The sequence below is a fragment of the Erythrolamprus reginae genome, chromosome 2, assembly GCF_031021105.1.
Source record: "Erythrolamprus reginae isolate rEryReg1 chromosome 2, rEryReg1.hap1, whole genome shotgun sequence".
NCBI classification, from domain to species: domain Eukaryota; kingdom Metazoa; phylum Chordata; class Lepidosauria; order Squamata; family Dipsadidae; genus Erythrolamprus; species Erythrolamprus reginae.
This window is the reverse complement of record NC_091951.1, coordinates 12,494,410-12,522,373: the sequence shown is the minus strand read 5'-3', so window position 1 is coordinate 12,522,373 and position 27,964 is coordinate 12,494,410. Positions and strand designations below refer to the sequence as shown.

At 52.9% G+C, this 27,964-nt stretch overlaps 1 protein-coding gene across 2 annotated transcripts; it reads right to left on the bottom strand.

Moving 5' to 3' along the window:
• Positions 1-1,159: 1,159 nt before the first annotated feature.
• On the bottom strand, positions 1,160-27,570 carry LOC139159721 (major histocompatibility complex class I-related gene protein-like). Of its 2 annotated transcripts, none has more exons than XR_011557823.1 (10): positions 27,277-27,570; positions 20,044-20,319; positions 17,192-17,473; positions 12,651-12,761; positions 12,107-12,139; positions 9,875-10,289; positions 6,687-6,719; positions 5,009-5,041; positions 2,202-2,239; positions 1,160-1,951 (listed from the first exon to the last, which is right to left on the bottom strand). XR_011557823.1 is itself a non-coding variant. In XM_070737075.1 (10 exons), the coding sequence occupies exons 1-9, from the start codon at positions 27,398-27,400 to the stop codon at positions 2,220-2,222; spliced, it is 945 nt and encodes a 314-aa protein (XP_070593176.1). In that variant the 5' UTR covers positions 27,401-27,569; the 3' UTR covers positions 1,160-1,951; positions 2,202-2,219. The 2 variants fall into 2 exon arrangements, 1 of the variants encoding a protein (XP_070593176.1); XM_070737075.1 differs by having other exon boundaries at positions 9,875-9,907; positions 27,277-27,569.
• Positions 27,571-27,964: the final 394 nt, after the last annotated feature.

The window sequence follows — 27,964 nt, the reverse complement described above, 5'->3', positions numbered from 1 at the left end:
TCATCCCATCTGGTCACTCGCTTGGCTCCCGTCTGCTCCATTGTGCTGCTGCCCGGCCGCCGGCCTTACCTTGAGTGCACTGCTCTCCTGCTGAGAAGATGGGCCACCATGCAGGGTCCGAGCTCCAGCTGCATGGCCTGTTTTATTCTCCCACAGTGGGACGGGAAAGCAGTAGGCCGGCCACGCAGAAAAACCACGCCGGAATCGCCAGAATGACACCGGTTGCATGTGCACGGTGCATGGATGCCTGGTGGCAATGGAGGGAGGCTACACCTCCATTTCTGCCACTGGAACGGTGGTTCCCGCATTCTGGGGTGTGGCCCATCCCTGATGCCCCCCCTCTCTGAGGATTTTGGTTCTTGTATTGATATTTTTATTGTGTTGGCTGACCAGAGCCTCTTATGTGAGCTGGGCAGTCATATATTCTACTTAAGACATAAATTTCTAACACTTTTGAATCAGTAGAAGAGGCAAAAATTCAGTTCAATTCATTAGATGTGTATGCCACCCTTCTCCGAAAACTCGGGGTGGCTCACAGAATAAGTGCTTTCAAGTTTACCTTTTAAGCTTTCAAAGATGGCTAGTCAAAAGGGAGGGAGAGGGAAGACCTCCACCCTTTTCACTCCTTCATGCCCCCAAAGCATCCCCTGTAATATGGGGGACAACTTTCCCATCAATCAGGGTTCCCCCACCACATCATATTAGGCAGCTGAGGAGCCCAGAGATGACCTCCCAGAAGCAGGAGAAGCTGCCCTTCTGCAAGGGGACCAGGACACCTATGGCTGGTCACTGAACCCCCTGTCTCCTGAAGAGCCCCTGGATGAGACTCAAAGACCAGCCACTTGACCAACAGCCTGAGCCAAGGGTGGATTTGAGGGAAGAGCAGCCTCTATTGTTGCCCCCACAAAGCCAAGAGCAAGCAGCCATTTTACAGATGACCTTGGTGATTGTAGAGAAACATCTAGACACAGGAACAAAATGGCTGCCTCCTCCCCAAAGAAGCACACAGGAGCCCCCCCCCCTCCAAGTTCTCGCTTCTTCCATGTTTTGCCTTAGTTTCTCCCTTTCCTCCCACTTGTGGAATTGGAATCGGGGTCTCTGATCAACAGGAAGGGTAAAATGCTTCCTAATTTCAACCTCCTCAAACATGCAACTCTGGTAAGAGTAGAAGAAATCATTTATTTTCAGAAAACAATTTTGGCAAAATTACAATATATGCGGAGGTAGCAGCCTGACAGTGCAATTGATCTCACGTTCCATTTTTCTAAATCATGAAAATCCATAAATGGCAATCTATAAAAAATAAGTGTCAAACGCTACACTCTGTATACTGATTATTTGTCAAATTTTGTGTTACCCTATAACTCAATTAACTCTGCAATAATCGCTTAAAAGTACATTAATTATTTTAGTGACAAAAATCTCAGAAAGCACACAGCTAGTAATAGTTTCATGGGAGATTAAATTAACCAAATAACACACACAAGGGAAAAAAGAAATAAACCCCCACCTTTATCCCCCACAAGCATAATGAAATTAACAACTTAGAAATCTCTCTTAAAGTAAAACCAAGAAACTCTTCATCCTCTTCCTCACCCCATTCTCTATAAGTGCATCTCTAAAACCTCATCTTTAACCTCTAATCTTTCTCCACTAAGAATAATCAGCAGAAGCCCATTAAGGGGGTTATGCAATCCACAGTATCTATTATAAACTATTATCTACCAAATCCAATTTGAAATATTTTAATCCAACAATTAGTAACATAATATATTCTTTTCTTCTCTGCTCCTCAATCATAAATTTAAAAGGTTACTGATTCAATGATAAAAGCAATGATGAAAGACTCCAAAATCTGTCCTGGTTCCAGCATGCAGGAAGGGTCACCTAAGAGTCTGGTCCAATTCAGGAGAAGGCAGATCCATCTTCCTTCCTCTCTTTATGCTGTCCACTACAAAGAGGAAGGAGAAAGTATCCAAGGGTCAGTTGGATCCAGACAGTCACAGAGCCTGAGAGCTGCCAGAGGATCAGAGTTTGGGGGCAGGGAGACCCCTCCCCAGAGCCCCCTCCCCTAAATCCCTTCCCTTCCAGTGTTTGTGAATAGGAGAGAGAAGAGGGACTTCCAAAGTATCTTCACCCCCACTTGGTCCTTGGACTCCAAAGCCCTTTTCCCCCCCCACGGCCCCCACCACACCACTCACCTGCAAGGGGGGGGGCTGCTAAACGGTCTGGTTGCTCCCTGGATTGGAGAGAAAGACACATAATGAATCAATGTCTTTTCCTGTGAGGAGGACAAATCTCTCTCTTCACCATTAAACCTCTTCAGCTTCACAAACTTCTCAGAGGATGTAAAACTTTTTATTAATTAATTGAGCTTCCACCCCAAATATCCCATTAAGGTGACTCTAGGCAGCTCACAGTAAAATTCAATAAACTGCCATGTAGAACATTTACAGTGATCCCCCGTTTATTGCGTCCCCAACCATTGCGAACAGGGTACTTCGCGATTTTTCAACCCGGAAGTCAAAATACCATCTACGCATGCGTGCCCGTTTTTTCTATGGGCACGCATGCGTAGATGGCAACCGGGAGATCAGCTGCTGGGCGGCTTCCCTGGGTCTTCCCCCTCTTGCTGGCGTCAGCGAGGAGTTTCCCCACCGCCCACGCAAACTCGCTACCGCTCGCCCGCCCTTCGCCTGCCCACGCCGTTCGCTCCCCCTCTTGCTGGTGGGAGGGCGAGAAGCCCTCCCCAGCACCTGCTCGCCCGCCCTTCGCCGCTCGCCCGCCCTTCGCCCTGGCCGCTTCTTCCCAGTGGAGAAATTCCAGCCCCCACCTGGTCCCGCCCGATCCTCCTCCCTGAGGCAGCTCGCCCTCCCATGGCCGCTTCCTCCACCCTCCATTGCAAGCCCTTGCCACCGCAGCCAACGCGCGCTGCGATCTTCAAGCCCGGCTCCTTTCGGCCCAGCATCCCGGGCCAAGCAGCTGCCTTCCGTGACTGAGCCTGGCTCGCCCGGAAGATCGTAGTGCGCGTTGGCTGCAGCGGCGAGCGAAGCCAAGCCGGCAGCAATGTCGCCGCCGCTGCAGCCAACGCGCGCTACGATCTTCCGGGCGAGCCAGGCTCAGTGACGGAAGGCAGCCGCTTGGCCCGGGATGCTGGGCCGAGAGGAGCCGGGCTTGATCCGCTGAGACTGGCTGGCCCGGAAGATCGTAGCGCGCGTTGGCTGCAGCGGCGGCGACATTGCTGCCGGCTTGGCTTCGCTCGCTGCTGCAGCCAACGCGCGCTACGATCTTCCGGGCCAGCCAGGCTCAGCGGATCAAGCCCGGCTCCTCTCGGCCCAGCATCCTGGGCCAAGCAGCTGCCTTCCGTCACTGAGCCTGGCTGGCCCGGAAGATCGTAGCGCGCGTTGGCTGCAGCGGCGAGCGAAGCCAAGCAGGCGCGCCGTTTTCCGCTGACTCCTAAAGGGGGGAAGTTCGCCCGGAGTCAGCGGAGAACGGCGCAACTGTTTTAAAACGATCGGAGCTTTCCAATGAGTCCCGAAGACAAACGGCAAACTTCTGCGTTTGTCTTCGGGACTCATTGGAAAGCCGCGCGGGTGTTTTAAAACATCCCCGCCGACATGGGGGGCTTGCTAGCACCCCCCCAAACCCGGGTTGGGGGTTCGGGTGGGTGCTAGCGAGCCCCCCATGTCGGCGGCGACGTTTTAAAACAGCCGCCCCGCCCCCCAATCTTCGGCTCCTCGCTAGCGCTGCGGAAGTTAAAAACACCATCTGCACATGCGCAGATGGTGTTTTTACTTCCGCAGCGCTACTTCGCGAAAACCCGCTCGTTGCGGGGGGTCCTGGAACGGAACCCTCGCAACGAGCGGGGGATCACTGTAAATCAATAAATAAAAACCAGATTCCCCCATCAGATCATGTTCCCTTTGGTCTGACAACAAGATCATGTCCCGTGTGTGATTGGGGTCTCGAATCAGACCCAGGACGATATGGGAGAGACCCACAGACACCAGGGAGGCCATGAACTCCTGGGCTGCTTCCGAGGCCAAACCCAGGGATGGCCGGTTGAAGTCTCCCAGGAGAACCATAATCCTGGGCAACTCCATGCCAACCCTGAGATGGTCCCCAGCAGCTGAGGCAGGGAGGTGGCCATGCATCAGAGAGGCTGGTACAGTAGCAACAGGCCCAACTGGTCCTGTGAGCCCAAAGTCAGAAACAAAGAGTCACAACCAGAAACCTGGGAAGCAAAACTATAGTCTGGAGGACAGAAGGGAAAGGGGGACATGATCGAAACATTTAAATATGTTAAAGGGTTAAATAAGGTTCAGGTGGGAAGTGTTTTTAATAGGAAAGTGAACACAAGAACAAGGGGGCACAATCTGAGGTTATTTGGAAGAAAGATCAGAAGCAGCGTGAGAAAATATTTTACTGAAAGAGTAGTAGATGCTTGGAACAAACTTCCAGCAGACGTGGTTGGTAAATCCACAGTAACTGAATTTAAACATGCCTGGGATAAACATATATCCATCCTAAGATAAAATACAGGTAATAGTATAAGGGCAGACTAGATGGACCATGAGGTCTTTTTCTGCTGTCAATGTTCTACGTTTCTATGTTTCAAAAGCCCAAGTGCCAAAAGAGATTCTCAGATGACCACTGCACCCCACTTCCTCTGCCCTGGACTCCCAGTTGGGGCCAAACATTAAATCCAGATGAGGACATCTCTGAGAGAAGGACACCCACCCCCTCCAGAGTCAGCCAGGTCTCAGCTCTGCCACCCGAAGAGTCTCTAACCACTAGGGATCGTGGCATTGCCAGTAATTTCCCTATTTCCCCTCAAAGACTTGAGGGCTTTTTCCTCCAATGGGGGTCAAGGCTCCACCATGCAGACTCTGGGCTGCCTGAATTCCCCTGCCTGAATCCAATCCAATCCTGAATCCCCATCCCCCCAAAGTCCTGCAAAGAGACCGAATGGCTGAGGCAGCAGCAGGAGTCGCTCCCTCCCACTTACCCTGCTCTGAACTGCTGGATCCTTTGTCATTTGCTGGAAAAGAAGGAAAGAAAAAGAGGGTGAGAAAGTCTCTCTCTTGGCTTAGAGGTGGAGAAGCTCAGCTCTTTCTGACCCCAGCTCCCTCCCTCCTTCTCCCTCCCCTTCCCTTTCTCCCTCCCTCCTTTTCCCTCTCCCTCCCTTTCTCTCTCCCTCCTTTTCCCTCTCCCTCCCTTTCTCCCTCCCTCCTTTTCCCTCTCCCTCCCTTTCTCTCTCCCTCCTTTTCCCTCTCCCTCCCTTTCTCCCTCCCTCCTTTTCCCTCCCCCTCCCTTTCTCCCTCCCTCCTTTTCCCTCTCCCTCCCTTTCTCCCTCCCTCCTTTTCCCTCTCCCTCCCTTTCTCTCTCCCTCCTTTTCCCTCTCCCTCCCTTTCTCCCTCCCTCCTTTTCCCTCCCCCTCCCTTTCTCCCTCCCTCCTTTTCCCTCCCCTCCCTTTCTCCCTTCCTCCCTTTCTCCTCCCTCCCTTTCTCCCTCCCTCCCTTTCCCTCTCCCTCCCTTTCTCCCTTCCTCCCTTTCTCCTCCCTCCCTTTCTCCCTCCCTCCTTTTCCCTCCCACTCCCTTTCTCCCTTCCTCCCTTTCTCCTCCCTCCCTTTCTCCCTCCCTCCTTTTCCCTCTCCCTCCCTTTCTCCCTCCCTCCTTTTCCCTCCCCCTCCCTTTCTCCCTCCCTCCTTTTCCCTCCCCCTCCCTTTCTCCCTCCCTCCTTTTCCCTCCCCCTCCCTTTCCCCCTCCCTCCCTTTCTCCCTCCCTCCTTTTCCCTCCCCCTCCCTTTCTCCCTCCCTCCTTTTCCCTCCCCCTCCCTTTCTCCCTTCCTCCCTTTCTCCTCCCTCCCTTTCTCCTCCCTCCCTTTCCCTCTCCCTCCCTTTCTCCCTTCCTCCTTTTCCCTCTCCCTCCCTTTCTCCCTCCCTCCTTTTCCCTCTCCCTCCCTTTCTCTCTCCCTCTTTTTCCCTCCCCCTCCCTTTCTCTCTCCCTCCTTTACCCTCTCCCTCCCTTTCTCTCTCTCACACACAATCAAAGACTCACAAATACATGGAGAGAGTTTGGACCAAATTGCTTTGGCTAAAAAGACATCGAAAATAATTCTTACAATTTGTATGTATATCACACTAAACCAGAAGGCAGAACTGACCTAAAAAGATACAGATGTATCCAAAGTTTCTTTGTGTAACCAGTTATGACTTAAGAGAGCCTTTGTGATGGGAGACCAAGAGGAGATCCATAGGAAGAGATCCAGCAAAGCCTCTTTTCTCTCAAAAAGCCTCCTTTTCATGGTCACTTATACAGAGCTTCCTGACTATGCTACGGCCAACCCTTTCCTTTCCACATCTCTGGGAAACTCAGCAGCTTCTCAATCAAAGGGATTGTCTCCATCAGCTGGATCTTCTCACCTTCTTGAAGGTTTCTCACACCAGAGGTTTCTCCATAGGGTCTCCACCTCCAAGAATAACTCAGCTGAAATGAAAACTGGGCCCATCTTCCCCAGCCTGGTTCTTATGAGCGAGTATAGCACAACTCTGCAGCATCATGATTCTTTTGTGTTTAACATACACACACACACACACACACACACACACACACTTCTCAAGTGATGCTTCCTTTGATCCCTGCTATAAGTTGGAGATTACATGGAAAGAGGACAAATCACTCACTTGGTACTGCATTGTAGTCATCTTGAGGTCTCTCTGCAAAGACAAAAAATCAGTGAAAATTCAAAAGAATCCATTAGAGATCATCCAACCTCTCCCTCTGTAGGAGAAAGAACCCCAGGAGATATTTCATAGTTGCTTTGTCCCATTTATAAAGATAGAAATATCTTCTCTGCTGCTCTTCAATCAAAACCTTTGAAAGGGACAAAACTGGGATGCCTCTTCCCAACTCAGGAGAAGACCGGACTGTCCCAATCACAGACTCAGCCAACTCTAAACTGGAGTCCCAGCAAGAGGCTGAGATCTCAGATGCTACCCTCCTCGACCAAGGAAAATCCATTGATGCAATTTATATAGACTTTTGCAAAGCCTTCGACTCAGTGGTCCACGACAAACTACTACTAAAACTCAAATCCTATGGCATCTCAGGACTCCTCCACAACTGGATTACTGCATTCCTGTCAAGCAGGCAACAAATTGTCAAAATTGGTAGCGCCATCTCCACCCCCGCCTCTGTCATAAGTGGCGTTCCCCAGGGAAGCGTACTAGGTCCTACTCTCTTCATTCTCTACAACAATGATCTCTGTGACCATATTGAAAGCAACTGTGTTCTTTTTGCCGACGATGTGAAACTTTTCAACACCACTGATAACACACTCACTCTCCAAAAAGACTTGGACTTTGTCTCAGACTGGTCTAACACCTGGCAAATTCAAATATCAACCAACAAATGCTCTATCCCCCACATTGGCAAAAAGAATTCTAACTGCACATACGAACTGAATAAACAATCTCTCACTGCCAACCCACATTCTGTAAAAGACCTTGGAATACTAATATCGAATGACCTAAGTGCTAAAGCCCATTGCAACAATATCACCAAAAAAGCCTCTAGAGCAGTGTTTCCCAACCTTTTTTGAGCCGCGGCACATTATTCATATTTTCAAAATCCCGGGGAACACTGAAAGGGGGCGGGGCGGGGGGGAGGGCTAAAGAAAAGTTTGGACAAAAAAACCCTCTCTCTTCCTCCCTTTCGCTCTATTTCTCCCTCTTTCTCTTTTCCTTCCCTTCTTTCTCTCTCTCCATCCCTCTTTCTTTCTTCCTCTCTTTTTTGCTCTCTTTCTCTCTCCCTCCTTCCCTTCCTCTATGTCTTTCTCTCTCCTTTGCTCTCTCTCTCTGTCTCTCTTGCTATCTCTTTCTTGCTTTTCTCTCTCTCTTGCTCTCTCTCTCTCTTTCACTGTCTTGCTATATGTCTCTTTCTTTCTCTTTGCCTCTCTTGCTATCTCTCTTTCTTTCTCTTTCTCTCTTTCTCTCTCTCTGTCTCTCTTGCTATGTCTCTCTTTCTTTCTCTTTCTCTCTCTCTCTGTGCCTCTCTTGCTAAGTCTCTCTTTTTCTCTTGCTATGTCTCTCTTTCTTTTTCTCTCTCTGCCTCTCTTGCTATGTCTCTCTTTCTCTGCCTCTCTTTCTTGCTCTGTCTCTCTCTCTCTGCCTCTCTTGCTATGTCTCTCTTTCTCTCTCTCTTTCTCTCTGTCTCTTTCTCTGCCTCTCTTTCTTGCTCTGTCTCTTTCTCTGCCTCTCTTGCTATGTCTCTCTTTCTCTCTCTCTCTGCCTCTCTTATATGTCTCTCTTTCTTTCTCTCTCTCTCTCTCAGCTGACTGCAAGCGGGAGCCCTGACGGCGGCAGCTGGACGTGCTGCTGGACACCGTATATGCCAGGCCCGCAGCGCCAGCATGTACGACGTCTAGCAGCACGTCCAACCGCCACCGTCAGGGCTCCCGCTTGCAGTCAGCTGAGAGAGAGAGAGAGAGCGCTCCCTCTCGCCGCCGCCATCTCCCCACGACTGCCTGCGGCCGCCCCCGCCCCCCGCTCCCATCGCCAGTGCCCTCCCGCCGGGCCACAAAGGAAACTTGCCGTCGACGCAGGAGAAGCTCCAGCTGGGCGGGGCGCTGCCGGTACTTCCGTCTTGGGGGCTCCCGCTCGCAGCTGTCAACCGGCTCCTGCTCGATGCCGCGGTTTTCGGCGCTCTCCTGCTGGGTCCCAAAGAAGGAAGGCGGGGAAAAGGCGCGAAGAATAGAGCTCTCCTTCTTCCTGCCTTCCTTCTTTGGCGCCCAGCAGGAGAGCGCCGAAAACCGCGGCATCGAGCAGGAGGCGGGGGACAGCTGCGAGCGGGAGCCCCAGGACGGAAGTACCGGCAGCGCCCCGCCCAGCTGCAGCTTGGCGGCACACCTGGTCATGTCTCGCGGCACACCAGTGTGCCGCGGCACACCGGTTGGGAAACGCTGCTCTAGAGTTGTCAACCTGATCCTACACAGCTTCTGCTCAGGCAACCTCACCCTACTCACAAGAGCCTACAAAACTTTTGCCAGACCCATCCTAGACTACTGCTCATCTGTCTGGAACCCATACCTCATCTCAGACATCAACACCCTTGAAAATGTCCAAAGATATTTCACCAGAAGAGCCCTTCACTCCTCCACTCGAAACAGAATATCCTACGAAAATAGACTAACAATCCTAGGCCTAGAAAGCCTAGAACTACGGCGCCTAAAACACAATTTGAGTATTGCCCACAAGATCATATGCTGCAACATCCTACTGGTCAATGACTACTTCAGCTTCAACCGCAATAACACAAGAGCACACAACAGATTCAAACTTAGTATTAACCGCAGCAAACTTGACTGTAAAAAATATGATTTCAACAATCGAGTTATCGAAGCTTGGAACTCACTACCGGACTCAATTGCGTCAACCTCTAACCCCCAACACTTCTCCCTTAGACTCTCCACGATTGACCTCTCCAGGTTCCTAAGAGGCCAGTAAGGGGCGTACATAAGTGCACTGGTGTGCCTTTCATCCCCTGTCTAATTGTCTTTCCTTTCTTTCACCTCTCTTATATATTCTCTTCCTTTCATATATCCTCTCCTCTAAGCCCACTTTCACCCTCTTTTTATATTATCACATGTCTATTTTCTTCCTATGTATTTATGTATTGGACAAATGAATAAATAAAATAAATAAATAGAAGGAAGCCCAGAAGGAGTTCCCCAAAAGGAGAGATTTGGGACGAATCTCCCCATTTTCCTACCACACTCAGAAAACATAATAACACACACACAATCCTCAAGTGATAGTCCTTCTGAGGCCAGTTCTAAATTGAAGATTACATGTAAAGAGGATAATTCACTCACTTAATGCTGCTTTAGAGATATCCCGACATCTCCCTGCAAGGACAAAAATCAGTGAAAGCTCAAATGAATCCACCAGAAATCACCCAAACTCTCCCACAGTAGTGGATATTTCACCATCGCTCTGGCCCATCAGTAAAGACAGAAAGATTTTCAAAATACAAACGTATATCTACATCATATAAAGCCAGAAGGCAGAGCTGACGTAAAAGGATACACATGGTCCAGAGGTTTTTTTTGTAATCAGTAGTGTTGGCGAACTGAACTTGCATAGTTCGGGTCCCTGCAGAACTTTGCAGTGTTCGGCATACCAAACCAGAACCCCTCCATCTTTGTGCTCCAATGGTCCGGATTTCCTCCGCCCTTTTTAAAGCCCTTCGGAGGTGGCGCCAAATTGAAGCAGGTGAATGTTGGTACCCTGGAGGGAAGGTTTTCTTTTGTTTTTTCTCCAAAAGGGGAGGAGCAAAGCAGGGAGTGGCCCCGGGGGAGGTGGGGAGGGCTCTGGCTGGCCAGTTGTTCCTTCAGCGCACAAGATGGCCACGACCCCCCACCGCTGCCATTGCCCCCACAGGCGACCTTAGCCCGGCTGCTCTCCCCATCCGCCCATGGCTTTATTTCCTCCCCAACTCCCCCATTTCGGCCCCGTCCAGGAAGGAGTCTCCATGACGTCAAAGCCCCGCCCTGGGAATTCCAGCATGGGCGGCAAGCAAATGGGATTCCCTGCCTCCTTTTGCTTGCAGCGCCATTCCCGAGGCGGGGAAATCCATCAACCCCGGGCAGCCCACCTTCTTTTGGGGGGGGGGCGGGAAATAAAGCCCAAGCAGAGGGCAACCAAGGCGGGAGAGCGGCTGCGTGCACCAGGGCAGGTATTTTGGGCTTGGAGGTGGCGCAGCTCTCTCCCCTGTTGCGCCCATTGCCCAGGGCAGCCTTAGCTCTCCCTGGCACTCTTTGGAAAGGGGAGGGGGGCAAGTGTTGACGTAGGCCCTGCCCTCCCTTCTTCCGCCAAAGCTGCCCGTGGCCACCAGTCTCCTTTTATTTCTTACGAAAAAGGCTCAGCCACCATGGTCATCATCCACCATGGTGGTGTATTGCTTGAGCTGCTCCATCTTCTGCTTTTTCACAGGGGAAACTGACATGATTGCGCACGCGGTGGGGAAAGAAATTAACGGAGGAAGCGCGGCTGCGACGTCCAAGCCTTTTCTATAAGGAGACAGGTGGCCGCGGGCTGCTTTGGCGGAAGAAGGGAGGGCGGGGCCAGAGGTGTTGGGGTTGGGTGAATTTACCCGAACTCCACCGCCAAGTTCGGCCGAAACCGCCTAACCCGAACTTCGATGGGTTCGCCCAACAGTATAGTTCTTACGTAGAGAGCCTTTGGGATGGGAGACCAAGAGGAGATCCAGCTGGCATCCCCCAAAGCTCCTTTTCCCTAAACTTTTGATGCCTAATTTCATGAAGCTTCCGACTCTCTTTTGGCCAAGCCTTTCCCTTCTGCCTACTTGGGGAAAAGAGCATGTTCTCAGTCAGAGGGACCTTCCACCATCTGGATCTTCTCATCCTCTTGAAGGTTCTTCTCCCATATGTTTCTCCTTGAGGACTCCACTCCCAAAAAGAGCCTGACTGTAAGGAAAAGGGGACCCATCTTCCCCAGCCTGGTTCTTAGGAGGAAGAGGAAGATAGGACATACAAGCACACACACACTTTCTCTCTCTCTCTCTCTCTCTCTCACACACACACACACACACACTCAACTGATGGTTTCCCTGCTCTAAGTTGGCGTGTCAGGCCAAAAGTTATTATGTGAAGTCAGAGGTTGGCCTGACATACAATTAGCAGTGATAGAGAGACGGGAGGGGAGAGTGAGTGAGTGAGAGAGAGTGTGTGTGTGTGTGTGTGTGTGTGTGTGTGTGTGTGTTTGAGAGAGAGAGGGAGAGAGAGATTATAATACCACACATTCCTTTACGCAGAGTCCAAGGTTACTGAACTAGGAAGGAAATAGGGGTCCCTGCACTGGATGGGTCCACAGGATTGCACTTGTGGGAGTGGGGATATGATATGAACTTTAACCTGGATGTAATCATAAGGGAATCTTAAGAGTTGCAATGATCAAGCTGAAATCCAGAAATGGCTTTGTTAATAAATCAACCCCTGCGTGAAAGCGCAGGCGTGGAATTTGATTTATTTCTCAGGTGCTATTTGGTTCCCTGACATTACAAGGAAAGAGGACAAATCACTCACTTGTTGCAGCTTTGTAGCCATCCTGACGTTTCTCTGCAAGGACAAAAATCAGTGAAAGCTCAAAAGGATCCACCAGAGATCATCCAAACTCTCCCTCCGTAGATGGAAGAATCCCAGGAGATATTTCACAGTCACTTTGTCCCATCAATAAAGACAGAAAGATCTTCAAAATACAAATGTATCTCCTGATTCGCCCCAAGAGAGACCTGCTGCCTCCAAGATGGAGGGAGGGGAATTGGGGGAAGCAGCTGGGAGGGGAGGGAGGTTCCCATGGAAACCTGCTGCTCTTAAGGATCAAAGCCTTTGAGGGGGACAGAGGAACTGGGAGACCTCTTCCCAACTCAGAAGAACCTCAGACTGCCTGAATCTCAGACTCAGCTGAACCGAGACTGGAGTCCCAGCAAGAGGCTGAGATCTCAGATGCTCCCCAAGAGGGATGGGACAACAGGACAGAAGGAGGCCCAGAAGGAGCTCCCCAAAGGGAAAGACATGGGGGAATCTCCCCATCTTCCTTCCATCATCCCCCCCCAAAAAAGATACTTACTGAAGAACACCAGGAACCCAGCAATCCCAGCAATCACACCCACCACAACCAGAGCAGCCACAACGCAGCCGATAATGATGAGCCAAAGGTTGGATTTTGAATCGGTGGGTTCTGAATTGGGAGAAAGAGCAATTAAATTTGATTATTTCCTGCATCGTGACAATCATCAATTTAAAAAATGGAGTTTCAATGTGAATTTTGAAACTTTGGAAATCTGGTGTAGGTTTGGGACACTTCTGAGCATATGCAGAGTTCTTTGAGAGGGGGCTTTTTCCCTTGGGTGCTGAGCCTCAGGAATTCTCATATCAAAATAATGTGCAAGTTCTTTCTTAGAGAAGCAACACAGGGTTTTAAATTATTGTTGTTGTTGTTGTTATTATTATTATTATTATTATTATTATTATTTATTACACTTGTATGCCGCACTTCTCCCAAGACGGGGCGGCTCACAGAATACAAATAAAAAAATATGTGTACAAATGTAATAGTTAAAAACTATAAACTAAGATCCCATTGCATTAAAAAACTGTCAAAACCATTATTTAAAAAACATACAAGCATACCATACATAAAACTATATTTGGACCACATTTGGAATACTGTGTTTAGTTCTGGAGACCTCACCTACAAAAAGATATTGACAAAATTGAACAGGTCCAAAGACGGGCTACAAGACTGGTGGAAGGTCTTAAGCATAAAACGTATCAGGAAAGACTGAATGAACTCAATCTGTATAGTCTGGAGGACAGAAGGAAAAGGGGGGACATGATCGAAACATTTAAATATGTTAAAGGGTTAAATAAGGTCCAGGAGGGAAGAACAAGGGGACACATTCTGAAGTTAGTTGGGGGAAAGATCAAAAGCAAAATGAGAAAATATTATTTTACTGAAAGAGTAGTAGATCCTTGGAACAAACTTCCAGCAGACGTGGCTGATAAATCCACAGTAACTGAATTTAAACATGCCTGGGATAAACATATATCCATCCTAAGATAAAATACAGAAAATAGGGCAGACTAGATGGATCATGAGGTCTTTTTCTGCCGTCAGTCTTCTATGTTTCTATGTTTCTATATAGGCCTGGGGAGATGTTTTATGCTGAGCCTGAGGAATTCACATATTGTATTATAAAATAATGTGCAAGTTCTTTCTTAGAGAAGCAACACAGAGTGACCTTTTGACCTTTAAAGCAGGAAACCCTGTTAGTCTCTGATGGGAAAAAGCTCAGACTTGGGAGCCTCTTTTCTGACTCCTGATGTCCATCTGTCCAGCCAAAATTTGCCTTCAGAAAAGGGGCTACCAGAGTCCTCCTGATTCTTCCACTTTATTTATTTATTTATTTATTTATTAGATTTGTATGCTGGCCCTCTCCATAAACTCAGGGCAAACAACAGTAGTAAACAGCATATAACAAATCTAATGTTTAAAATAATTTAAAAACCCTTATTTAAAACCAAACATACAAACAAACATACCATGCATAAATTGTATAGGCCTAGGGGGAAAAGGGTAGTTCAGTTCCCCCAAGCCTGATGACAGAGGTGGGTTTTAAGAAGCTTACGAAAGGCAAGGAGGGTGGGGGCAATTCTGATCTCTGGGGAGAGCTGGTTCCAGAGGGTCGGGGCCGCCACAGAGAAGGCTCTTCCCCTGGGTCCCGCCAGATGACATTGTTTAGTCGATGGGACCCGGAGAAGACCGACTCTACGCCGTTGCGACCTCTCCGTGGCGTTAGACCCCGTAGAGCCCCATGATTCAACGAGGAGCTCCGGGAGTTGAAACGCCAGAAGAGACGTCTAGAGAAGCGATGGAGGAAGAGTAAGTCCGAATCCGATCGAACACTTGTAAGAGCACATGTTAAGACTTACAAAGTGGCGCTCAAGGCGGCAAGATGCGCGTATCATTCCGCCTTGATTGCATCAGCGGAATCCCGCCCGGCCGCTCTGTTTAGGGTGACCCACTCCCTTCTTAATCAGAGGGGAGTTGGGGAGCCCTTGCAGAGTAGTGCCGAGGATTTTAACACGATTTTCGCTGATAAAATCGCTCGGATCCGGGTGGACCTCGACTCCAATTGGGAAACAGAGTCGAGTGACAATGAGTCAGTCGAGGTGACTGGGGCTAAACGTCTTTGTCCATCTGTCTGGGCGGAGTTTGACTTGGTGACACCTGATGAAGTGGACAAGGCCATTGGAGCTGTGAATTCCGCCACCTGTTTACTGGATTCGTGTCCCTCTTGGTTGGTTTTGGCCAGTCGAGAGGTGACACTGAGCTGGGTCCAGGAGATTGTCAATGCCTTCTTGGGGAGGGGGTCCTTTCTGGCCCTTTATAAGGAGGCACTCTTGTGCCCCCTCCTCAAGAAGCCTTCTCTGGACCCAGCCGTGCTTAATAACTACCGCCCAGTCTCCAACCTTCCCTTTATGGCGAAGGTTGTTGAGAAGGTGGTGGCACTTCAACTCCAGCAGTCCTTGGAAGAAGCCGATTATCTAGGTCCTCAGCATTCTGGATTCAGGCCCGGCTACAGCAGGGAAACTGCTTTGGTCGCTCTGATGGATGATCTCTGGCGGGCCCGGGACAGGGGTTCATCCTCTGTCCTGGTGCTCCTTGACCTCTCAGTGGCTTTCGATACCATCGACCATGGTATCCTTCTGTGCCGGCTGGAGGGGTTGGGAGTGGGAGGCACTGTTCTTCAGTGGTTCTCCTGCTACCTCTCTGGTCGGTCGCAGTCGGTGTTAGTGGGGGGTCAGAGGTCGACCTCTAGGTTGCTCCCTTGTGGGGTGCCTCAGGGGTCGGTCCTCTCCCCCCTGCAATTTAATATCTACATGAAACCACTGGGTGAGATCATCTAAGGGCATGGGGTGAGGTATCATCAATATGCAGATGATACCCAGCTTTACATCTCCACCCCTTGTCCAGTCAATGAAGCAGTGGAAGTGATGTGCCGGTGTCTGGAGGCTGTTGGGGTCTGGATGGGTGTCAACAGACTCAAACTCAACCCTGATAACCCTGGCTGTGGGTTTTGCCTCCCAAGGACAATTCCATCTGTCCATCCATTATCCTGGGGGGGGAATTACTAACCCCCTCAGAGAGGGTCCGCAACTTGGGCGTCCTCCTCAATCCACAGCTCACATTAGAGAAATATCTTTCAGCTGTGGCGAGGGGGGGCGTTTCCCAGGTTCGCCTGGTGCACCAGTTGCGGCCCTATTTGGACTGGGAGTCACTGCACAAGGTCACTCATGCCCTCATCACCTCGAGGCTCGACTACTGTAACGCTCTCTACATGGGGCTACCTTTGAAAAGTGTTCGGAAACTTCAGATCGTGCAGAATGCAGCTGCGAGAGCAATCATGGGCTTCCCTAAATATGCCCATGTCACACCAACACTCCGCAGTCTGCATTGGTTGCCGATCAGTTTCTGGTCACAATTCAAAGTGATGGTTATGACCTATAAAGCCCTTCATGGCACCGGGCCAGGTTATCTCCGGGACCGCCTTCTGCCGCACGAATCCCAGCGACCAATTAGGTCCCACATAGTTGGCCTTCTCCGGGTCCCGTCAACTAAACAATGTCGTTTGGTGGGACCCAGGGGAAGAGCCTTCTCTGTGGCGGCCCTGGCCCTCTGGAACCAACTCCCCCCAGAGATTAGAATAGCCCCCACCTTTCTTGCCTTTCGAAAGTTGCTTAAAACCCACCTCTGTCGTCAGGCATGGGGGAATTAAGATATTTTTTCCCCCTAGGCTTCCACAATTTATGTATGATACGTTCGTATGTATGATTGGTTTTAAAATAAGGGTTTTTAGCTCCTTTAGTATTGGATTGTCACATGTTGTTTTTACTACTGTTGTTAGCCGCCCCGAGTCTACGGAGAGGGGCGGCATACAAATCCAATAAAATGATAAAAATGATAAAATGATAATGACCTAACCGGTCGTTGGGATTCGTGCGGCAGAAGGCGGTCCCGGATGTATTCTGGTCCGATGCCATGAAGGGCTTTATAGGTCATAACCAACACTTTGAATTGTGACCGGAAACTGAGCGGCAACCAATGCAGACTGCGGAGTGTTGGTGTAACATAGACATACCTGGGAAGCCCATGATAGCTCTCACAGCTGCATTCTGCACGATCTGAAGTTTCCGAACACTTTTCAAAGGTAGCCCCATGTAGAAAGCATTACAGTAGTCGAGCCTTGAGGTGATGTGGGCAGGTGATGAGGGCAATTGTAAACAAAAGCAAATCTATTTCTGGTGCTCAGTGTAACTGCTGCTTTTCTGCTGGGAGGAAGAACCAGGGGAGGCCTAAGAGAGGATCTAAGGGCCTTTCATCAGGATCAGCCAAGTATTGTGATGGGATTCTGTAGTTTCCTTAATATCCGCTGAAGTCAGTTCTAGGGTCTGGTCCCTGCAGCTTCACCAACCTCAAACAATGGAAAAACCAATGGATTAAAGCTCAGGTATGTTCACATCTAGACACATCTGGAGTCATATTTCTCTCCCACCCCCCTCCAGGCTGCCAAAGAGCCCGGCCTTTCCCTCCCTGCAGTCTCTCACCCTTCAGCTCCAAGTCCAGAGGATCCTGCAGGCCGTCGTGCTCCACGTGGCAACGATAGCGGCCCCTCTCTTTGGGGTCGATCTGGATGCTGATCCAGTAGTGGTAGGTCCCATCTGTGTTGGGGGCCAGAAACCCATGGAAGGTGTCCTGCAGCCAGACCTCCCCGTCCCTCATCCAGGAGGCATCGATCTCCCTGGGGTAGAAGCCGTGGACCCGGCAGACGTGCGTCTCCATCCCATCCTCCACCTTCGTCCTGCTGCTCACCGTCACCACTGGAGGCTCTGCGGAAACACCGGAATTGACTCTGAGCCCCTCCAGAGACTGAAAGGTGGGTGAGAAAATCAGGGGCAGGAAACTCTCCCCCTATTTCCCCCTCCACACCTGAAGCATCTCAAGGGGTTTTGGGAAATGCTCCGAATCTGGAAAACGCTCAACCACAAGAACTCCTGATTTTGAGTCCTTCCCAGGGACTCAGCCTGAAAAACCTCCGGCAGCAAATTGAGGGTCCAAGGAAATTCCTCTCTGTCTGCTTTGACCTCTGGCTGATCTTGGGCTGCTCCCTTCAGGGGAGGGAGAGTGGAGATGGTCTCTTAGGTTCCCTCTCAAAACAGCCACAACACAGAAGGTTCTCTCTACTTTCTGCATCCTCTTCTGCTCCCCTGAATCTGAGGCTGCTCCAGGCCTCTTTCCAAGGGACAAAACCACTGTCTTGTGTAAGTAGCGCGCGCACGCTAGCGCACACCCCAAAATACCACACACACACACACACCATTTCCCAAGGGCGCGCAAGGAGCCGGACATTGGAGTTGGTGGCGGGGAGCAACAAAAGTGTGGAGGCGCCGTGCGCGCTCCCCATCCCCCTGCCAGCCCGCAGTAGACATGGGTGGAAGGAAAGGGAGCCGCGGCCGCTCCCACCTCCCCATGGTGCCTCTGGCCCCCTCGCGCCCCTGGCCTCTCCCCGCTGTCCCCCACACGCCCAATTTGCCCCCTCTCCAGCTTTCTCCACCTCCCGCCTTGGGGCGCGACTTCTCCCACGGTGGTGGCGGCTGTGACTTCTCCTCCTCCTCATCCACGCTCCTAGCCAGGGGGCTGCAAGAGGGTTTTCTCCTCACGCTTTGTGAATGCCTGCCCCGCCCCTCTTGCAGCCCCTTCGCTGGGAGTGCTTTCGTCCCGAGCTTTCAGCAAGGGGGCTGCAGTAGAGGCAGGCAGGCGTTCCCGAAGCACTTGGAGAAAGCGCTCTCGCAGCCCCCTCGCTGACAGAGAGACAGAGAGAGAGATAGAGCAACAGACAGAGCAAGATGGAAAGAGAAGGAGAGAGAAAGTAAGTGAGAAAGAGAGAGAGAGAGAAAGAGAGGGGGAGGGAGAGAGATAGCAAGAGAGAGCACAAGAGAGAGAAAGAAAGAAAGAGAGAGAAAGAAAGAGTGAGAGAAAGAAAGCAATAGAGAGAGAGAAAAAGAAAACAAGAGAGAAAGAGTGAGGGAGTGAGTGAGGGAGAGAGAGACAGCAACAGACAGAGCGAGGTAGAGAGAGAGAGAGAGAAAGTGAGAAAAAGAGAAAGAGAGCAAGAGGGGGAGAGAGAAAGAGAGAGAAATGACTCTTGATTTAAAGCATATGGTAAAAAGCACCCAAATAAAACAGAGAAAAAAAAACAGCCGTGTGTGTGTGTGTGTGTGTGTGTGTGAACTCTTGAACCATTTCCAATAGCCTTCAACTGTTATTGGAAATGGTCCAAGAGTTCACATACACACACACACACAGGGGGGGAGGAGACGGGGATGGAAAAAGAGGAGAAGATAGTAATAATAGTAATAGATTTTGCTTTTGTTTTATTATTAATTTCTTTTAATAAAAAAGAAGGGAATTTGTTTGTTTGTTTATTTATTTATTTATTTATACATACATACATACATACATACATACATACATACATACATACATACATACTTCTATGCCGCCCAGTCCCAAAGGGACTGCGGCTCAGAAATTGGACACAAACCCAACTTTAAGGGGAAGAGAGATCAAATGGAATCTCACACTGATCAATTTGGAAAAGAGATTTTGTCTCTGAAAAGGGGGGGGGGGCAGAGAGAGAATGATGTCAATGGGATGAGAGAGGGGGTCCTCTTCCCCAAGCAGGGAGGGGCTGTTGGTGATGATAAGTGGGGGGGATTCCCCCATTGATCCTAATCTCATGCAGCTGATCCTGGAGGGATCAAGGGCCCCAGGGGGGAAGGGAGAGACCTAGGGGGGAGGGGTATTCTAGATGGTAAATTAATAAAAACTCCTAGGGAAAGATTATAATCTGAGTCCCCCTGTGGGGGGAGGGGGGGTTCCTGAAGGGAGTTAAGAGGAAAGGCTGAGTGAGAATTGTGGGAACCTGTTTGAGGCTTAAGAGAAAGATTGACATAAATTTTGCTCCACCCTGAACCCCCCCCCCAGAAAGAAAATAACCCCTCATCCATGGCCCTTTTGCCCAAGTGAGTTAATTGGGATGGGGGGGGATGAAGGCTGCCCACGACTCTCGACTACAGTTTGGCTAAAGGGGGTTTCACTGAATGGCCCCAAATGGTTCCCTCCTTGTGGGCAGTGGACTGGACACCCTCAAGGGCTTTTCCTGCCTGACCCACCCAGACACCTGCCAGGCAGAGGCTGCATTTCCTGGTCCACTGAATGGCTGCCTGGTAGTGAGAACCAATCAGGGCTTCCCGTGTCCTGGAGAGAGGCTGGAAGGGGGGGAGGGGATTCCCACCAGGGAGAAAACAGGCTGCAGACCAGGGACTCAAAGGGACTGAATGTGTCCAAGAGATCCGTCCATAAAGGAGGAAAGTCCAGTCTCCATTCAGATGCTCACCTGTCCTCAGCAGCGTCTCATTCCCATAGGACAGGTACTTCTCCAGCCACTCAATGCAGATTTCCTCCAGGTAGGCCTTCCTTCCCTGATTCAATCCTGGTAAACCATCCCATTTCCTCTGGGTGATCTGGGCCTGGGGGTCGGGAGCCACCCAAGTGAGAGTCTCCTTGTCGAAGGTGATGTAGGTCCTCCCTTCGTAGCCATACTGATAAAAAAACCCTTTGCTCCCGTCTCCCCGGAGCTCACAGCCATACATCAACTGCCATGTGTGCAGGCCTGAAAGACAAGAGAGGAGGATGGTTTCGGGAGTCCTGAAGACAGACAGAGCTGCCCCCCTTCCTGCAGGGACTTTGACAGAGGCACTGACACCCCCATTTCCTCCCCAGAGTCCAAGGGAAAGGAAGCCCCCATCACTAACCTCCCTTCCCCCCTCCCTCCCCCTCCCTCCCTGCATTCCCCTCCCCCCAGGACGGAGTCCCTGAACCTTCCCAGGAAAAGGGAATCTGGAAAAGGCAGCAGAGGATCCCAAGGGAGACGGAGAGAAGGAGGAGGGGAAAAGAAACAGAGGGACGGAGATCATTCCATCTTTCTCTCTGCTGTTCCTCTGGGGGGAAAGGAAGGGATCCCAGAGAGGGAACAGGAGCCTGGATCTGCGGCTGCAAAGAGGGACTGAGAATCTGGTGGTCTCAAAGAGGATCTGGTGGATCTACATAAAAGCTTGCAGGGATCCCTGTGACCATAAATCTTGGTCCATGTTCACAAATAGCATCAAGTCACAAGGGCCGGTTCCCACTTTGGTCTAACCAGAAACAAACCATGGTTTAGTGCAATGTGGGAATGAAGCCTTGAAGGGCCACAAAGGAATATTTTCCTCAGCAACAGCAGCAAGTGGCCCAGTCTGATCTGGACACCTGACCGGTTATTGGCCTTTGAAATGAGCTTGAAGTCCACAGTCTTTGCAAGGCCCTGGAGAAGATACTGAGACTTCAAGTGACCAGATTCGTGGATTTAAAAGAAAACTGAATCTTTGAAAAAAACCACAAGGAAATCCTGAAATGTTTCCACTCCTGTTTGGGCTTGAGAGGGAGGAAGGACGCCAGGATCTCTCAAATCTAAGGGAAAACCCACCTGGAAGGACAGTTGAACTAAACTGACCAGTGTTTTCCCTCCCTTTCCCCACCTAGGAATGTCGGGGGAGGGGATCCTTTCTCTGCATCTTCTGCTCAGCCAGAGATCTTCCCTTTGGAGGAAGAGGGAGATCCCCATGAGCTCCAGCCTGATCCTTCCCTCGAGAGGAGATTCCCTGATCTCCCCATGGGGAAAATGGACTTTTATTTATTTTTCTTTGATTAGTTTCCTTTTCCTCCTTTACTTTATGTTACCTTCTATTAGTTTTTATCTTTTGTTCAAAAGGCTTAATGCAAATTACAGTGATCCCTCGATTATCGCGAGGGTTCCGTTCCAGGACCCCTCGCGATAATCGATTTTTCGCGATGTAGGGTTCCGGAAGTAAAAACATCATCTGCGCATGCGCGCCATTTTTTTTCATGGCCGCACGTGCGCAGATGGTGGGGTTTGCGTGTGGGAGGTGGGGAAGACCCTGGGAAGGTTCCTTCGGCCGCCTAGCAGCTGATCTGCTCGGTAGCGCAGCAGCAGTGAGGAGCCGAAGATTGGAGTTTCCCAGCCGCCCACGCAAAAGGGAAACCCCATCTTCGGCTCCTTGCGCTACCAAGCAGATCAGCTGCTAGGCGGCCGAAGGAACCTTCCCTGGGTCTTCCCCGCGGCCTCGGATCCTCGCTGATGCCCGCCCGCCGTTTGCCGCTCGCCTCGGTCGCCCACCGCTCGCCTCGTTCGCTTGCCTCGTTCGCCGTTCACCCCCCCGCTCGCCTCGTTCGCTCACCTCGTTCGCCTGCCTCGTTCACCCCCCGCTCGCCTCGTTCGCCTGCCTCGTTCACCGCTCGCCTTGTTCACCCCCCGCTCGCCTCGTTCGCTCGCCTCGTTCGCCCGCCTCGTTCGCCCGCCTCGTTCACCCCCGCTCGCCTCGTTCGCCTGCCTCGTTCACCGCTCGCCTCGTTCACCCCCCGCTCGCCTCGTTCACTCGCCTCGTTCGCCCGCCTCGTTCGCGCTCGCCTCGTTCACCCCCCCGCTCGCCTCGTTCGCCCGCCTCGTTCGCCGCTCGCCTCGTTCACCCCCCCGCTCGCCTCGTTCGCCCGCCTCGTTTGCCCGCCTCGTTCGCCACTCGCCTCGTTCACCCCCCGCTCACCTCGTTCGCCCGCCTCGTTCGCCCGCCTCGTTCACCCCCCGCTCGCCTCGTTCGCCCGCCTCGTTCGCCGCTTGCCTCGTTCACCCCCCACTCGCCTCGTTTGCCCGCCTCGTTCGCCACTCGCCTCGTTCACCCCCCGCTCGCCTCGTTCGCTCGCCTCGTTCGCCCGCCTCGTTCACTCGCCCCGTTCACCCGCCGCTCGCCTCGTTCGCCCGCCGCTGTCGGGACACCCCCCCACCCCAGTACTTTGAATCCCGCCGCTTCTGCTGGATACGGGCGATGGGGGGCGAGCTGCCACAGCCCTGGCTTCCGCGCCGCTCGTCCCACCCACCGCCCGTATCCAGCAGAAGCGGCGGGATTCAAAGTGCTGCGGTGGGGGGGGCTGTCGGGACAAGCCGCGCACAAAGGCCGAGGCGAGGCTGAGCAGGAGAAGCCAACCAGCGAGGCGGTGGGCTAGGAGCCGCAGGCGAAAGGAGCTCGGGCATCGGAGCGCGGCGCCAGGCATTGTTCTCCGGACCCCGCCCGCTCAGCCCGGCTGCTGGATTCAAAGTGCTGGGGTGGGGTGGGGCTGTCAGGACAAGGAGCGAGGGGGCTGCGAAGGGGCGCACGCGGCAGAGCTCCGGCAGAGGAGAGGTGGCGGGGAGAAGCTCTCTCTCCCTCCCCCCCCCCCGGAAAAAAGAAAGCAGCCCCAGCCAAAGACGCCCAGCGAGAAAGAGGCCTCCGCGCCGACTTTTCTCGGCAGCTGCCCACGCCCGGCTCTCTTGGCAGGCAGAAGCAACAAGTCCGGCTCGGAGGCCTCTTTCTCGCTGGGCGTCTTTGGCTGGGGCTGCTTTCTTTTTTCCGTGGGTGGGGGAAGAGGGAGAGAGAGGTTCTACCCACCACCTCTCCCCACCGCCTCACGGGGGTCGCGTGAACGTGCTACATACATACTGTATTGCATCCCTGGGCAACGGGGAAACCCCAAGACCATGTAAGCTGAAACCGAGCGGTTTGGACTTCCCATTCCTCCAAGTCACTTCGCCGCTCGTGTCCTGGCTAAACCGGGCGGCAGGATACAGGCTTTGTGTTTTGGCTACGGGGGGAGGGAGGTAGGAAAGTCCTACTTCTCCCCCCGTAGCCAAAACTCAAAGCCTGTATCCTGCCGCCCGGTTTAGCCAGGACACGAGCGGCGAAGTGACTTGGAGGAATGGGAAGTCCGGCTCGGAGGCCTCTTTCTCGCTGGGCGTCACTTCGCCGCTCGTGTCCTGGCTAAACCGGGCGGCAGGATACAGGCTTTGAGTTTTGGCTACGGGGGGAGGGAGGTAGGAAAGTCCTACTTCTCCCCCCGTAGCCAAAACTCAAAGCCTGTATCCTGCCGCCCGGTTTAGCCAGGACACGAGCGGCGAAGTGACTTGGAGGAATGGGAAGTCCGGCTCGGAGGCCTCTTTCTCGCTGGGCGTCACTTCGCCGCTCGTGTCCTGGCTAAACCGGGCGGCAGGATACAGGCTTTGAGTTTTGGCTACGGGGGGAGGGAGGTAGGAAAGTCCTACTTCTCCCCCCGTAGCCAAAACTCAAAGCCTGTATCCTGCCGCCCGGTTTAGCCAGGACACGAGCGGCGAAGTGACTTGGAGGAATGGGAAGTCCGGCTCGGAGGCCTCTTTCTCGCTGGGCGTCACTTCGCCGCTCGTGTCCTGGCTAAACCGGGCGGCAGGATACAGGCTTTGAGTTTTGGCTACGGGGGGAGGGAGGTAGGAAAGTCCTACTTCTCCCCCCGTAGCCAAAACTCAAAGCCTGTATCCTGCCGCCCGGTTTAGCCAGGACACGAGCGGCGAAGTGACTTGGAGGAATGGGAAGTCCGGCTCGGAGGCCTCTTTCTCGCTGGGCGTCACTTCGCCGCTCGTGTCCTGGCTAAACCGGGCGGCAGGATACAGGCTTTGAGTTTTGGCTACGGGGGGAGGGAGGGAGGAAAGTCCTACTTCTCCCCCCGTAGCCAAAACTCAAAGCCTGTATCCTGCCGCCCGGTTTAGCCAGGACACGAGCGGCGAAGTGACTTGGAGGAATGGGAAGTCCGGCTCGGAGGCCTCTTTCTCGCTGGGCGTCACTTCGCCGCTCGTGTCCTGGCTAAACCGGGCGGCAGGATACAGGCTTTGAGTTTTGGCTACGGGGGGAGGGAGGTAGGAAAGTCCTACTTCTCCCCCCGTAGCCAAAACTCAAAGCCTGTATCCTGCCACCCGGTTTAGCCAGGACACGAGCGGCGAAGTGACTTGGAGGAATGGGAAGTCCAAACCGCTCGGTTTCAGCTTACATGGTCTTGGGGTTTCCCCGTTGCCCAGGGATGCAATACAGTATGTATGTAGCACGTTCACGCGACCCCCGTGAGGCGGTGGGGAGAGGTGGTGGGTAGAACCTCTCTCTCCCTCTTCCCCCACCCACGGAAAAAAGAAAGCAGCCCCAGCCAAAGACGCCCAGCGAGAAAGAGGCCTCCGAGCCGGACTTGTTGCTTCTGCCTGCCAAGAGAGCCGGGCGTGGGCAGCTGCCGAGAAAAGTCGGCGCGGAGGCCTCTTTCTCGCTGGGCGTCTTTGGCTGGGGCTGCTTTCTTTTTTCCGGGGGGGGAGGGAGAGAGAGCTTTTCCCCGCCACCTCTCCTCCGCCGGAGCTCTGCCGCGTGCGCCCCTTCGCAGCCCCCTCGCTCCTTGTCCTGACAGCCCCACCCCACCCCAGCACTTTGAATCCAGCAGCCGGGCTGAGCGGGCGGGGTCCGGAGAACAATGCCTGGCGCCGCGCTCCGATGCCCGAGCTCCTTTCGCCTGCGGCTCCTAGCCCACCGCCTCGCTGGTTGGCTTCTCCTGCTCAGCCTCGCCTCGGCCTTTGTGCGCGGCTTGTCCCGACAGCCCCCCCCACCGCAGCACTTTGAATCCCGCCGCTTCTGCTGGATACGGGCGGTGGGTGGGACGAGCGGCGCGGAAGCCAGGGCTGTGGCAGCTCGCCCCCCCATCGCCCGTATCCAGCAGAAGCGGCGGGATTCAAAGTACTGGGGTGGGGGGTTTCCCGACAGCGGCGGGCGAACGAGGCGAGCGGCGGGTGAACGGGGCGAGCGAACGAGGGGGGTGAACGAGGCGAGCGAACGAGGCGAGCGGGGGGGTGAACGAGGCGAGTGGCGAACGAGGCGGGCAAACGAAGCGAGTGGGGGGTGAACGAGGCGAGAGGCGGGCGAACGAGGCGAGCGGGGGGTGAACGAGGCGAGCGGCGAACGAGGCGAGCGGTGGGCGAATGAGGCGAGCGGTGGGCGAATGAGGCGAGCGTCGGGCGAACGAGGGGAGCGTCGGGCGAACGAGGGGAGCGGTGGGCGTACGAGGCGAGCGTCGGGCGAACGAGAGGAGCGGCGGGCGAACGAGGCGAGCGGCGGGCGAACGGGGCAAGCGGCAAACGGCGGGCGGGCATCAGCGGGATCCGAGGCGGCGGGGAAGACCCAGGGAAGGTTCCTTCGGCCGCCTAGCAGCTGATCTGCTCGGCAGCGCAGCACCAGCGAGGAGCCGAAGATCTTCGGCTCCTCGCTGCTGCTGCGCTGCCGAGCAGATCAGCTGCTAGGCGGCCACTCGAGAGCAAGAGGGGGAGAGAAAGAGAGAGAAGGAAAGAGAGATGAGAGAGGGAGGAAGAGAGTGTGAGAGAGGAAGAAGCAACATAGAGAAAGAGAGAGAGAAAGAAAGATGAGAAAGGAAGGAAGAGAGTGACCTCATCTGGTGGGAAAAATCGCGATATAGCCTTCGCGAAGATCGAGATGGTCACAATTGCTGAAAAATCGCGATATAGCGTTTCGCGAAGATCGAGATCGCGAAACTCGAGGGATCACTGTATTTTAAATGTTTAAAATGCAAACAAGGTATCATTAAAATCGTATTGAGAACCCAAGAGAGGCTGATGTCCCAAAGCCTTTACATGAATCAAGGCAGAGCAACCACATCTGGAATACTGGGAGCAGTTGTGGCCCAAAGACCCCCAAAAGGAGAGGAGGGAGCTGGAGAAGGTCCAGAGGAGGCGACTCAGGCGAGGGGAGGGGGGAAGCAGCCCCCCTTTGAGGGAAGGTTGGGACATTTGGGGCTCTTTAGCCTGGAAAGGAGGCTCCCACTAGACCCACAGGTGCTTTCAGCCCCTGCCCCCAAACAAGGTTCCTTGAAGGTGAATCTTGTCCCCCAAAGATGGCAGAAGGGGGGGGGGCTGCTGAAGAAGGCCTCCCCCCCTCCAGGGCAGCCCCACCAAGAGGGCAGGGCAGGGGTTCAGCCTGAGGGACCAAGGATGGGAAGCCACGAAGGCTCTGAGAGACTCTGGAAGGGCCCCAAATGGAGGATCCTCTCTTCTCTGTCTTTCCCTCTCAGGATTGGGAGGATCCTGGCCCTGTGCCCCCCCAAGAGCCCCCACCCCGTTTGGGTCTTCCTGGCCCCTCCTTCCAACTGGAGGGTGAGCAGAAGCTCCTGGCATTTGGGGGCCCCTTGTCCCTCCAAATAGGGGGTGAAGGAAAGAGGGATCTGGTCATTCCGGGTGGATCTGCACTTGATCCCTTATTTCTCTGGGGTGGAAACAGAGAGGAGGATGAGGACCTGCTTGACCCAGAATTTAATTAGGATCCACTGCCTTTTTTTGGGGGGGGGGAGACCTGTGATTCCCTTCCTCCCCCACAGCAGGAGATCCACCAAGGTCTGACCCTCCAAATTTCATGGGGGGGAGGGGAGATTTCGGTCTCTTTTTATCTCAGTTTATATCAATATCAACATTCAGAAAGAAAGATGGATAAATTTAAACAAGTTTTCAATAAGTACAATTGGCAGAAAATGTCAGTTATATGGATTTTTTAAAAAAGAATAAATATATTAAAAAGACTATTTAAAAGGTGTGGAAGCAGCCTCTCCCTTTGAAGGGACCCCCCCTTTCTCCCCCCCCTCTGGTTCCTGGGGAGGGGAATATGGGGCCGGAGGAGCCACCTGACCCATCACTCACCTTCGCTCTGATTGTAGCGATTCCTCAGAATCTCCAGGCCTTCTCTGAACCCCTCCTCAGAGGCACGTAATAGCCCGGTGTTTCTATCCCAGTATTGGGGATCCTCCTTCCCCACCTTCTCCATCCAGGAGACTCGAGCTTGTATTTCCGACTGTTGCTGTCATAGTGAACGAAGACGTGACCGTCCACAAATCCCACATCGACAAAGTGGGGCTGCCCCTGACTGGGCTCTGAGATGCTGGTGTAGAAATACTTCAGGGAGTGGGAGGAGGCGCCTGGAAGGGACCAGAGGGGCAGAGTTAGGGGGCTTCAGCCAAGGACCCTGATGCTCTATGGGGCACAGAAGGCCCCATTCCCAGGTCTGGAAAGAAGGAGGAAGAAGAAGAGAAAATGAAGGTGGAGATGATGGGAGAGAGGTTGAGGGGTCAGAGAGGTTGAGGGAGCAGAGAGGTTGGGGGGCAGAGAGGTTGAGGGATCAGAGAGGTTGAGGGGTCAGAGAGGTTGAGGAGTCAGAGAGGTTGAGGGAGCAGAGAGGTTGGGGGGTCAGAGAGGTTGGGGGGGCAGAGAGGTTGAGGGATCAGAGAGGTTGAGGGGTCAGAGAGGTTGAGGGGTCAGAGAGGTTGAGGGAGCAGAGAGGTTGGGGGGGCAGAGAGGTTGAGGGGTCAGAGAGGTTGAGGGGGTCAGAGAG

Coding starts and splice junctions, on each gene's coding strand:
- LOC139159721 (XM_070737075.1), bottom strand. CDS start 27,400: ATGGAGAAGGTGGGGAAGGAGGATCCCCAATACTGGGATAGAAACACC. Junction 12,762..17,191: donor TCTGGACTTGGAGCTGAAGG/GTGAGAGACTGC, acceptor CTCCCAATTCAG/AACCCACCGATTCAAAATCC. Junction 9,908..12,106: donor TGGCTACAAAGCTGCAACAA/GTGAGTGATTTG, acceptor TTGTCCTTGCAG/GGAGATGTCGGGATATCTCT.